The sequence below is a fragment of the Acanthisitta chloris genome, unplaced genomic scaffold, assembly GCF_000695815.1.
Source record: "Acanthisitta chloris isolate BGI_N310 unplaced genomic scaffold, ASM69581v1 scaffold5913, whole genome shotgun sequence".
NCBI lineage: Eukaryota > Metazoa > Chordata > Aves > Passeriformes > Acanthisittidae > Acanthisitta > Acanthisitta chloris.
In genome coordinates this window covers 28,609-42,379 of record NW_008665445.1, presented here as the reverse complement: position 1 = coordinate 42,379, position 13,771 = coordinate 28,609, and the positions used below count along the sequence as shown (strand labels likewise).

Here is a 13,771-nt window from a genome sequence, read left to right as displayed (position 1 = left end):
ACAGGCAGAAGACCCTATTATGTGTTTGTGGCCAGTGAAGTGGTTAAACACAAACAGAGGCCTTGCCTTGATCCTTCAGCAGTATGTGCCCGCACAGAGACAGAACACATCAGAGCCAGATTTATCTAAACCTCTTTGTCTAGTTTCTGTCGTAAAAGTAACCATTTGGGGCTTTTCTGCTGGTTTATTTTGGATTATTCTAAGCAATTTATCTCATCTTAGGAAAGAAACTGTAACTTTCTGCATGTTTATCTATTTTTTGCTGACTCAGATCATGCAGTGCAGTCTCCAGTTTTTGATGGGATCAATATCAATTTTGCGCATGGGCTGGAAGACTATTTTCAGGATGACAACATCCTGAAAATCATTCTCTATTGTGAATAAAAATAAGTACATGAAAATAGGACTGGAAAAATACCTCTTGGCTTTATTGTCCTTATATTCATAAGAAAAATGGAATATCCATGATGGACTGTGTATTATCCTAATATTAGGTTTTGCTCAGTCACTAAAGTCTTGAATGCCTTCAGTCATTATTCAAACTATTGTCTTGATTCCATTCACAGCTTTCCCAGAAAATCAGTTTCTATATTGTATACATTATTCTTAGATGCCCAAAATTCATATGTGGCTGCTTACACAATTCACATCAGATGATTTTATGTTCCTATCCATTGGGGACAATTAGATAATGACTTAGGTGCCCTTTACTGACTTTTGTAATAGGTTCTCAGGTTTAAAAAGTGCCTTATAGTTAGATATGAGAAAAGAAATGGCAACAAAGGTGACAAACACATCATGACACTCAATTTAAATATTTGCATGGAAAACTCAGAAAAAAGGTCATAGAATCATAGAATCAATGGAGTTGGAAGAGACCTCAAAGATCATGGAGTCCAACCCTACTGTCATTACTAGACCATGACACTAAGTGCCACATCCAGTCTCATCTGGAAAACCTCCAGTGATGGTGAATCCACCACCTCCCTGGGCAGCACATTCCAATGCCTGATAACTCTCTTCATAAAAAAAATCTCTTTCTAATATCTAACCTAAACCTCCCTTGGCAGAGCTTGAGTCTGATTCTGAAACAAAGGAAACACCTGAACTTCTATGGAAATGAGAGAAGTGAGAGGAAGGAATCGCCTCTAGCAAGGCATCTATTGCAGGTTTTGGAATAAAACATGCAGTTGTTTTTACCCAGCATCACAGACCTGACAGTGATGTTTCTTTCCATACATTTTCTTCCAGATTACTGCTAATGGATGCTCTTACAACTAAGATAGTAAATTTGAAAAAGGATGAAAGTGGGGAAAACCCCAAACTAATCTTTTTCCCATGTATCTTCAGTGTAAAGTCTGTTGCCTCTGAATACTAGAACCTTTTGCAGACATACACATCTCAACTGATAGCAGGTCACTAGCAAAGGCACATGTGCCCATGGTTATGGCACACTCAGGCCATGCATCCTCCGCACAGGAAGTGAAAAATTTGCCATGTAAAGGCCAGTCAGTTGAATGCAACAAACAAGCTAAATGCACTGAAAGCCATACTGGAGATAAATCCCTAGGTTTATGAACTAACTTAAAGACACACAGTCTTCCCAGAGCTAACCTGGCAGCCTCTATTATGTGGAGATTTCAGACACTTTTTATGCAAGATTTGTATGATAACTGTATGGTATCATGAGCCTTCAGATGCACTGCCCAGGTATAGCTATACAAAATATTACATGGATCCATGTATTCAAACAAGAATGGAGTCTGAAACTAAGATGTGTGCCATACACACCCACCACAGAAATGAGATTTAGAAAACTAAATTAAATTAGAATGACAGTAAGCTCATATTTTGGTCAGTGCCTTGAAAGAATGAGTGGTCTTGTGGAGTAGCTAGAGCCCAAAGCAGCTGGTATCATAAATTTTACTGTTCCACAGTAAGAATGATAAATGATTTCACTAGCTCATGCTTCACCCTATTCCAAGGTCACCGGATTCCTCTCAGCAAAAACAAGCTATGGATTGTTGTTGCACTCATAAAGTGAGCTCAGCAATAAAGTGCTCTGACACGTTTTACCCTACTCTGGCTGTGCTTAGTACCAACTCTTGAATTGCCTTCCAGAGTCATTTATGCAATGGTGTCTACAGCATCCTGTATCATAGTGCAGTGAGGATGGTGAGAACATGTACAGCAGTTAGGCACAGCTTAATTCCCATGGTCTTCTTAAAAAACCAAACCCACCAAAAACAAGGAAATTAAGGATATGCAGCCATAGACTGAACCTGTTCTGAAGGTGAGATTTCCAGAGGTATTCCAAAATATGCAAATAACCAATAGTAGGATTTTCAGAAGTGTCTAGGGCACTTAAGCCAACTTCTGAAAGTCTAGTCCAGCTTCTTTTCATATTGAGTGGGATGCTGATGTGCTTTTTGATGTGGTTTTAAAACATCCTGTGCTTTCTAAGGTAGACTACTCTGGGTATATAGTTTGAAGCTAGCATAATTTTACTGCTTTGAAGTGAAAATTTCTGACTTGTCTTTCAAACCCATGCAAGTTTCTCACCAGCTCGTTATTCACATATGTTTTATTTTCAGTTTCTTTTAATTTACCATATAGGCCAGATGGAGCATGAAAAAGAGATAAAGAAGCAATCTTTATGAAGTCCCTTCATGACAAAACTTACAACACTATCACCATGACAATATAAATCCATGGAAGTCTAGTCACATAGCCCATAACAAACTTTATTTATACTTTAATCTTACTTTCTTTTTCAGCTAGAAAGAACAGTTGAAAATCTACTGTGGAAATCAACTGACAGTAGCTGAATGAAATGAAATTAATCATGTGGCCTGAAAAATCTTTTCTATCTCTAGTTTCCATCATGTAGAAGTTTTCAGTAGTAGTTAGGAAGGTTCATGGTTATGTTAGAAGAGTTAGACACAAACATCTTTTATTGAGAGGACATTGATTCTTTCTCATTGTAAGGACATGGAAGAGAATGTGACTGCATTCAACTTTCAACGTCAAAATATTCACACAAACTGTGTTATCATTAACTTAGATGCTTAGTATACAGTTTAGAAATGCAAATCCATCCTCAGCACTCAGAACAGCATTATCTGAGGCAACATCAGTTACACCTGACTTCTTATCTTCAACACAATTTAATGTAAATTTGTTTTGAGACACTGTAAGATTCCATATCAAGTACAGGAGAAACTGATTCCAGACTGGTTAATGGAAATGCAAAGCAAATGCTGTGATCACCACATGCTTTCTTACCACACTCATCTGATAATAATGACAAAGATCATCCTTTTATATGCATTTAGAAGTTGAATTAGGAAAGTAAACTTTCCTATACCTACATCTTCAATATCATAGAGACTCAGAGATATGAAGAAACTTGCTTTGAGAAAATACTACTCTGCTGAAGTCTGTCTTCCTTCATCCAAATGATCCTTATCTTGCTTAGAATTAAAAAATCTATGAAAGGCAACTCTTATCACCTTAATAATAATTCTCTTGCAATATACTCTCCATAATAAGGAGAAATTACATAGAGCACAGCAAATGAAAGACGAAATCTGCAGATTGTATTTGCAATATATTACAAATGCCTTTCTGTGTGTCAGCATACTCTTTATTGAAAAGGCTTCTCTCACTTCCATTGTGCTGATAAAGCAGATTTTAAAAAAATGATAAATGGAAAAATTCTAGGGAACTATATGCAATGTCATGTCTCTATCCATCGCTGAAGGATATAAACCTCTACTTACCATTTAAAATGACTCAATTAAAAAGCTTACTGTATAAAATGACTCAACCAAGTTAACTCATTTATCTCTTTTTATGTGGATCCCAATTAGAGTCATAACAGTTACAAGTTGCAGCATAATTGGCAACAGACTTCAGATTTCCCATGGCAGTTTTGCTGGGATTTGGGCTGTTTTCTATGCTTTCTAGTGGGGTGAGGTGAAGGATGAGTTAGAGGTAAGAGAAAACCACAGGTACCTGATCCAGTTTCCAGTGGAACTCGGCAGGACGGAAGGTGTCAGCCTGATCGAAGTCCTTGCGCAGCAGAAACACCAAGCGGCAGTTGTGCACGTACAGGGCGTAGTGGTGGCGATTCATCTCTGCAAGGAGGGACCAACATGACCAGTGACCTCAGCTATCTTGGAATCATAGAACATTAATGGGCTGAAAGAGTGGCACCATCCAACCTCAGTAAGTTTTTGCTCAGACCAAATTATGTGAGGAGAGATGGTAACACACTACTAATGTTGATATTCATAGAATCATAGAATTTTAGGGGTTGGAATGGACCTTACAGATCATCTAGTCCCACCACCCTCTGCCGTGGGCAGGGACACCTCCTCACTAGATTGCTCAAGGCCTCATCCAACCTGTCTTTGAGCACTGCCAGGGTTGGGGCAGCCACAGCCTCCCTGGGCAACCTGTGCCAGTGTCGCCCTGCCCTCATAGTAAAATTTTTTTTTCTAATATATAGCCTAAATTTCCCCTCCTTCAATTTGAATCCAATACCTCTTGTCCTTGCAGTTCCTAACAAAGTGTTCCTCTCTGGCTCCCTCATAGGCCTTTCAAATACTGAAAGACTACTATGAGGTCTCCATGCAACCTTCTCTTTTCCAGGCTGAACAGACCCAACTCCCTCAGCCTGTCTTCATAGATCAGATGCTCCAGTCCTCTTAGCAACTTCATGACCCTCCTCTGGACTTGTTCCAACAGTTCCATGGCCTCCTATTCCCTTTGCATAACTTTTTTTCAATACATAGACTCACCTGTCTTGTCAGAGTTGCAGAGAATTGTCTCTTTCTCAGCTCTTAATCCAGGACTAGGTCCATGTTTCATCCACATAGTGATGGTGAATTGATCAGTTAAATTTTTTGGGACTATTCCATCTGGGATTTTGGCTCCTTGCTTTCCATCAAATTTAAAAATTATGTCATTGCTATCCATGACAAGCCCGGCTGTCCAGTTAGTTGTTGTACTGGGAGATGGCAGCAGGTCAATGGCACCTGAGGAAGCTCCTGCAAATGTATAATCAATGTATGTATAATCAATAACAGGATGAGAGACTGATGAAAAAGCTGCGAAGATTAATTTAATACAGGTCATGGTTCTGATTCACACTCTTTAGATTATTTTTACTACCCAAATGATCCTACTAGCTTCAATGTCAAATCACATAAATATTCTAAAATACCAACCATCCTAAACCAGCAAAAGTTTTCTAGATTAAATCTATAGCATAGAAAACTATAGAAAATACTTGAAAGTTATTTGTCTTGAACATTTTCATTATTTTCTGATATTAATCTATGGCATTTCTTCAGTTATTTCAAAAACTACTAAGACTAAAAACAAATGTTCTACACCCAGCTGGGAAGCTTTACATGATCCCTCCCTGAGACTATGGAGATATGGGGTATGTGGGGATGATGTGTTGTAAAATACAGCACAGTGGGGATGAATGTATGAGAAGTCACCTCATGTTCAGCAGACAGCTATGGAAATCCACAATTATGTTGGTATGAATATAAATACAGACAGAATATTCACCCTAAAACAGCTGATATCACTCTAATGCTGACTTCTGGCACATACTTGATGGTTGTAACTCCATGTGTTCTTGTCTAATGGTAGACCAAGATGGAAAACACTGTGGTGCCAAGATCTGATAAAAAGCACAGTTCCTAACAGCTCTGTGTTTTCTTACAGCTTAACAACTCTCAGACACTATTAAAAACATGTAAGGAGCTACCCAGAGCCTTTACCTAGCCGGTGAAAGACAGCATTTAGCAGAAAGCACAATTCCAAGAATAAAAAGTACAATCCATCTTTGTGTTCCTGTTAATGCTTTGTCAAGTAAGGATATGGTGAACGAACTGCGACTAAACAAAAAAATCCCCTACTAAGATATTCTGTTCTCCTTCAGCATCCAAGGAGAGAAAAAAGAGCCCAACTCTCCGTAGGAGTACAAAATTCTAATTCAAGAGTGTGTAGAGTTGTATCACATGGATTTTTAAAAAGTATTATAGCAATGATATGAGAACATTTGCATCATTCAGTAACTGAATGTTTTGGACAATTCTCCAAAATTTATTGCTGTCAAATGAGGCTATTTTGAAGTGATAGCAATATCGAACCTAACACCTACATGTTTAGAGTTTGGCAACAAAGTGTATTTATTTTATAAACTGCAATTCTGGATAATACATCACATACACAGATGTTATCAACAGGAATGCACCAAACTCAGGGTATCCAGGTGGCACATTTTGTGACAAAGAAAAAAAAAATTTTTCCATTAGAATGAAACTGAGGGGAAACTCCAAAATGGAATTCCCTCATATTCACAGAATCATAGAGCCACAGAATGGCTTGGGTTGGAAGGGTCCTTAAAGATCATCTAGTTCCAATCCCCCTGCCATGGGTAGGGACACGTTCCACTGGCCCCATCCAACCTGGCCTTGAATACCTCCATATTAGGCTCTAATTTAAGAGGTTGCTCAGGGAAACTGCCTTATTTTCCCAACTTAAGGACAGGCTTGTGCAAGAGCATTTGGGTAATCAGCACCAAGCTCAATAGGTTCTGCTTTATCTGCCCATATTTTTATGGAGATTTATGGGTCAGTTTGGAATCTCATCCTGTTAGTGTATGTTAATCCTGCCCTGAGAAAAACCATTGGATTATGAGCTTGGGAGATTTAGCTGGAATAAATCATGCTTTTCCTATCCTAATAAATCCAGCCAGAGTCCCAAGCTACTCAGCAATGTACATGGTGCAGTGCAAACAGGATGTAGCTGGAGATGTTCCAAGAACAGTCTTATCATGCTACTGGACCTGTGCTCTTCCAAAATGTACTGCCTGATGCCCTTTTCTTCTAAAATGCTTCCAGAACAATGCAGGAGCCACTATGCCAAGCACAGTTTTGGACTGAGACCCCCGAGGTTCCCCTCGCGTATTAAAGTGCTTGCTTCCACAAGCAATTTCCACAGTTGGCCCCATCTCCTCTCCCCACCCTGCATATTTGGGCTCCAAAATTTATGCCAGGGTAAGCACATAGTGATGCTGTCTGCTGAATTGGGCCAGACTGCTGGCTTAGATGGAAACTAATCAGCCAAATAACATCAAGCCCAAATTATACTTTTCGATCAGAGCGATGACTTTTCTTTGAGCCTCTTGCAAAGCTCCACAACCCAGGATAAGGGAGAGAGGGCAGGATCTTAGCTGGGGCATGGCCTTGAAACTGATACTTGATGTTTCCATATGTGAGAATTAGCAATCTCATTATTTTCTATTTTATCTCCGTTCAGAGGGAAAGAAGACAGTACCATAGGCACTTTTCCACCATATTCTAGGCTCCTTAGCTGATTATTTTGTGTGTGTGATTTATTCTGGATATGTTTTTGCAGTCCAAATTGTGTCTTTTAGACAGTCTTTCCTTTTTATTATTGTCAGATGACAAGGTGAAAAAATGCTTACTAAAATGCTTTGAGGCACAATACTAATAACTCCTTGACTTTAAAATGACTCAAATGTAATTTAATCATTTAAGCTGCCCACCTTGACCGTCAAAGCAAGTACAAATCAGTGGGTTATTGAAAAGCAGACTTAAACCATCTGTCAGAGAAAAATGAATATTAATGCACTGTCCTTAGAGTCTGCATTCTCCACATTTCCAACAGATAAATGAAGAAAGGAGCAGAGGATTTATAAACTGGGTCTTAATTACAGAGGGACAGCCTTGCATTCTGTAGGGCACAGATCTGTCTGTGATGGCTCAGTTCTGCACTCTCTGCAATCACACAGTGCTTCACTGGTAGAAGAAATTTCCACGTTTTCTTCCTTGTCAGAGTTTTATCATCCAACTGTTAGTTACTGTAAGGTAGTTTCTGGGAGAAAACTGATTTCCAGAAATAATTTAACTAGCTTTCATAAGAGTTCTCTCAACATTATGGATGGTAATAAATACTAAATACCAAAGTGCAAGCCAGTCCAAATGCAATTCTCATGAAAAGCACATTGTCACTCACCACCTTTTTATCCAAGTCCTATTACAAGTTTCACCCATGTCTATTCTCTCTGAAGATATGGAGAACTTGAACAAAAAAGAGGATTCTTTCAGCAGTGAGAATTTTTTCCCCATTTACATATGGTTTTACATTCTATTTTTTCAAGTGCTTTCCATTCTCTTCCTTCACAGATGTGCTGAGCAAAACCTGGAAGCTCAGCAGTAACATCTGTCTCCCTGCTCAGAGCCACCACAATGGCATTGACAGATCTGCTGCAATGATTTTGATCATTCTGCTTTTCACCAGCTTAGGCCTATACATGGTGCAGACAATGAATTATGGCTGGATAGTGTCAGGAAACATCTGGGTTATTCAGGAGAAATGGAGAAATACTTGAAATTCTCTTTTCCACTACTCAGGTGTCAGCAGCTAAGGCAATCAAGCCACACTCTGCAAACTGAATCCCTTAGACTTTGCAGAACCTTCCTCAATGAAGGATTTTTACACCAGCTGAAGGTACCTGCTTTCAGCCCTACACTTCAGATGACAATATTGTTGGCAATAGCTACTGTTAGTGTTTTATGTCAAGGCAATAATTTGGAGGTTTAGGTCTTGCACATAGTGATCTGCACTGAATGACTGTGTCATTTGCAGTTCAGGTCTGTAACACGATGAAGCAATGTTCTTTTTGCTGCCAATACAGGTTCTGAGAGGGGGCAAAAGTACTTGACTTCAGCTGTAACATATTTATTTTGATTAAAATGCTAGCATTTCATGAAATCAAGTCCCCAGTAGGTCACATAGCCTTGCTCAGCCTCACAGATTTGATGCCATTGACATGATGAAGATGCATACTGTCAGCAGATAGGTTTTCATTTGCTTTGCTAGGATCCCAGTCAGTTGAACAAAGACACAGGATTCAAATTATGATTGCCTCTGTGATCTTAACTAAGCAATTTTCAATTTTAAAGCATTCCTATTTTATCAGAATGCTACTATTCCCACTCACCTGGACCTCATTCTCCCATCTCCACTGGTCATTGGCAATTGTATCTGTAAACTATTTTTCCCTGGGAATTGGCTCTCCATTTTTAACAATTTAGTAACACTGGCTGAAAATTATAATTTACAAAATTATTTCTTAAAGGTTAGTGTATTGATCTTAACATATCTGCAGCACTGCTGTTTGGTTATCAAAGCATATGCAAGCTTTACACCAGAACACCCAAAATCTGTGAAAAAAACTGTACAATTGCTACTGTAGCTCAGACAGGAGACAGGTAAAGAGACATCTTGACGAAGATTAGAATGAATGTTCCACCCCATCAGGGCTTCAGATGAGGACTCTAAGCAGACAGAGTTTTAGAGGAGGAGGTGAGATAGCTCATCTCAAAAGTCAAAAGATAAATGCTTTAATGTGTGGCCATTCCTTTGTCATATGCAGAATCTTAAAGTCTGAAAACATACAGCAATATCTTCAAGTGTTTAATCTACCTTTCACAATTAATTTATATCTTTTACACCAAGTTATCAAAAAGCAGAAAAAGAAAAGAAAACAATTACAAAGCATTTCGCCATCAGGACAACTCTTTTCCTGAAATTCATCTTTCTTGAACCTTTGTGCACAAATAATTGCCAAAAAAATATTTATACTTTTTATTTCTTTGCACCCTGAAACAGTATTTAGCAGCAGAACAGAAAGCTGAGTCAGGGAGACTGAAACACAACATGAAGATTCAATTCTCTTCAAATCCTAAGGTCTTCCTATTTTGGCAAATCTGCACTTGAAATTTCACTACACTCTCACATCAGTATTTGTAGCAGAGGGGAGAAAGAAGGAGAAAGAGGTGTAATGAGGAAGGAGAAAAAATAGAGAAGGGAATAGAAGCAGAAGAGAAAAAAATTAAAGCATAGTGAAAGCATGAGAGAAAGTGAAAACAAATGGAAATGAAGAATGGAGCACCCATCAAATATCACCACTCTCTCCATCTTCATTGCTACGATCCAAACTGAACCAGCTGAGCTAAATCCAAGCACTGCACGCTTACAGGCCACAAGGACCTGGTGCTTTATCTGGAAAAAATATTGTTATATCAACCAAAAAGCACATTGGAAAAAATATTGTTATATCAACCAAATATTGTTATATCATACCACATAATTTCTGCAGAGATTTTTCAGAGTACGTTTCACGATCACAGCCCTTTCCAATGTAGTTGGTCTGTAATTCAATGGTGGTATGGATCGAGGAAACTGGTCCATCACACGTTTCTAGGTGAATGCTGGAAAACAAGGGGATGCTGCCAGAGCCAGGCTTATATTCAATCCGTTTGTTCCAGTCTGGAAAAAAAACAACAAGGTCCAAGGGTGATTAAAAAAAGGGAAGGGAGTGACATAATTTTAAATGACACACTGTTCTCAAAGGTCACTGTCTAAGGCAAAAATAAAAGTTTTTGAACTTGGCATCAGCAAGTTACTGTACTAAATAAACTGGATTTTGGCCCTCTTTTTATAAGAGTGTCAGGCTCAATTAAGGAATACTACTGCTGTTAGAGCCACTGAAGCATGGGGTACATAGATATCCTGACAAGAAGTGCTAATTGGTGTCAGTCTGGATCTCCAATGTCCATGTTCCTGTGACAGCCTACAAGCTAACTCTACAGGGATGAGTCTGTCTGCTGCACTGAATTTGGTCAGACTTCATAGTTTTGTGATACAGAACAAATATCTCCATGAACCAGACTATATACATCAATCTAATATAACACGTCTGTAGTGCCACTTCTTGTTTCCAAGCATCTTACTAATTTTGTGAAGCATTAATGACAGAAAGTTACAGCTGAAAGAACTCCTCATGCTTTCGGCCAGATCTGACTAATCTATGGTTTTACTTATGCAGATGTCTCAGCCCACAACTTTCAAACAATCCCTTGCCTTAGGCAGCCACCTGTTTGTGCTATGCACACCACTGTGCTGCTCAACTGAAGCATTTAATTTTTAAAATCCAATTAATTATGGTGTTTGCAACCTGCTTCAGAGAAAATCCAAACTAGCAGCAATAATTAAAAACATGTATTTCAGCTATCTTTACAGTTCATGTTTTCATTGAATCATAGGATGGTTTGAGCTGAAAGGGACCTTCAAGGATCACTTAGTCCTTCCCCTCTGCCATGGGCAGGGACATCTTCCACTAGACCAGGTTGTTCAAAGTCCCTTCCAACCTGGTCTCAAACAATTCTAGAAATGGGGCAGCCACAACTTCTCTGTGCAACCTGTGCCAGCGTCTCAGCACCCTCACAGGAAAAAAAATCTCTCTTAGATTGAATCTAAATGGAAAAATTCTAGGTCCTGGCAGTCAGTGAATTCTCTGAAAGCAAATGGACAGAGAGAATCTTTTTAAATATCAGTGGAAGCTCAAGTAAGAGTATATACATATATGTGTATATATATATATATGTGTGTGTGTGTTTAGTAAGTGAAGGAGTTTGGTGTTTTTCAACAGATCTCATTTTCAGCAAGCTTGAAAAATAGTGCTCTCTCCCACTGTCTTAAACTGTATTAAACATGTACAGGATAATCCAAACATCCATGGAAATATCTGAAATGTAGAGCAAGTTCAGAGTCCAGACAAGGATTGGATGTTATGAGTCACTTGTCTGTATTTCAAAATACTCAGATTTTCTTAAAAACTTTTAATCTGAATGGTAATCATGCAGCATCTTGTTATCAAGAGGAAGGTGAGACTTCATGGAACTTTCTGCAAGTATGTTTAGCATCTACTTTTACTAAAATCTTTAGGACTTGTACATCACTGACTAAGACAACTATGACTGCTTCATTGTCTGTGCACACATCAGCTGAGTTGCTATTTCAGTCATAATTTTCAGGTAATTCAGCCCATTTGTTCCATATAAAGTTAGATTTGATCTACAGTATTGCCTAATTTCTCTGCAATTGTCAACTTAAACAGTTCCATTAGAATTTCAAGTATCATATATAGTACCTAATTACAATAATAGAATTCTCTTCCCTCTCCATTGCAGAAACTTGAGGGTAAAAATTTTTCCAACTGAACAAGAGCAGTAAATTCTTCAAGGTACTTGAGGTAAAAATAAAATAATTTGCTGTTTTGTATACAAGTCAGCAATATATGAATTATTGATCTTTATAGACTCTCATTTACCAGTTAAGGTATTACAACTCTCTATCCAAAAAGAAAAGAAAGAAACTTATATATATATATGAAACATTTCTATTTCAGCAGCTTTCAGGCACATTTTCATTTCTCAGCTATATCAAATTAACTGGCACTCATGCAAAATATTCATTAGTGAATGTGAGGTGTGACTGAATTATTAACTGTAACTTATCTGCAGCTGCACACTCACCTCCAGTTACAGGAATAATGTGTTATAAAAACTACACCATAGAAAATGCCACCGCTCACAAGGAAGAATAATGGAACTCTCTGTTTCTGCCACATGAATTGGAAAAGGTGTTTCTTTTCACAGTGTTGCCTTTCAAGTTGGCAGAAGTGGTAATTTGTACCCAGAGATCATAAACGCTGCATATTCCAAATCACTCACGTTTATCTCTACTCTAAAGTACAAAACATCAGCTAGGCTTCAACTAGTGTCTTTGTACCTTGGTCCACAGCGTCATCATCTCCTTGTGAGAATAACCCAAGCCTTTAATTTTGAATGGGGTGAGGATAGTTATTATTCTTTCTCTCAGAATAACATCCTGCACTGGAGTTACTCAAAAGATCAGCACCTTCCCTTCAGTCATGTGGTGGCATTCTTAATTCCTCTACAACTGATTCTGAGGAAGGGCCTTATATAATCCAAGTCTGCAAAACCCTCTGAATGTGACTATTATGCAAACAGCTAAAAGATACAATTTCTATATCTGATCTGGTATATCAGGTGCAATTTCTCAATGACATCGTTGCCTCAGTGAAGCTCATGGAAAACTTCCATGAAAATAATAAAAAAAAGGAAAGATTTTTTTGCAGTTATAAATGCAGAAATATGAACAAAGTAATCTTCCACAGAGCTTTATGGAAATAAGAATCTAGTTAAATAGGTCTAAAATGAATAGTTTCTTGTATCAGTTAGGAGAGAAGAGACAGGCTTTAGTCTTTCAGTCATCATGGCTATACAGAACTGTCTACAGAGAGAACAATAATGGGTTAGGTTACTCTGAAAATGTGAAGTTCATGGTACACAGGGAAGTAACTAGTAATGATGCCTGTGACTCTGCCTTGGGAGTGATATTTGATATTTCCATTTGCAGCCTTGGCACAAAACCAGGGCCGTGTTAGTTACTCCTGCTACTGAAAAACTCAAAAGGCAATGCTACATTAGAAGTCAATATAGAAAGAGGATATCCCAAGCACAGAATAAGATGACCTTGAGAACTGAGGTTATAGATGTAATGCTTAGCAGTAACAATACAAGGTGCCAGTTCACGCTCAGGAACTTCAGCAAACTGGAGAGACATCAGTGCAAAATGACTAATGGAAAAAGAGCTGATTTCATTTAGACACTAACAGCATGTCCATGATCCACCAGACTGATGCAGCCAGGCAAAAGACAGATAGTCTTGGAACATATAGAGTGCTGTGTTTTTAGGAAGAGGCTATGATAAAAAGAAACACGTGAAAACACCTGGAGCGCTCAGGGAGGAAGTATTTAGCTGTAATGCATACACAGACCTTATTGAGGAA

At 38.4% G+C, this 13,771-nt stretch overlaps 1 protein-coding gene across 2 annotated transcripts in view; it reads right to left on the bottom strand.

The window, feature by feature from the left end:
- CLSTN2 (calsyntenin 2) overlaps positions 1-13,771 on the bottom strand; it is a 71,097-nt gene that overhangs the window by 42,842 nt on the left and 14,484 nt on the right. For both annotated transcript variants that reach the window (XM_009071761.1, XM_009071760.1), the window contains exons 4-6: positions 10,198-10,383; positions 4,806-5,054; positions 4,018-4,139 (exon numbers count right to left, since the gene is read on the bottom strand). In XM_009071761.1, the coding sequence (XP_009070009.1) occupies positions 4,018-4,139; positions 4,806-5,054; positions 10,198-10,383 (557 nt within the window). The remainder of the gene's footprint in view (positions 1-4,017; positions 4,140-4,805; positions 5,055-10,197; positions 10,384-13,771) is intronic.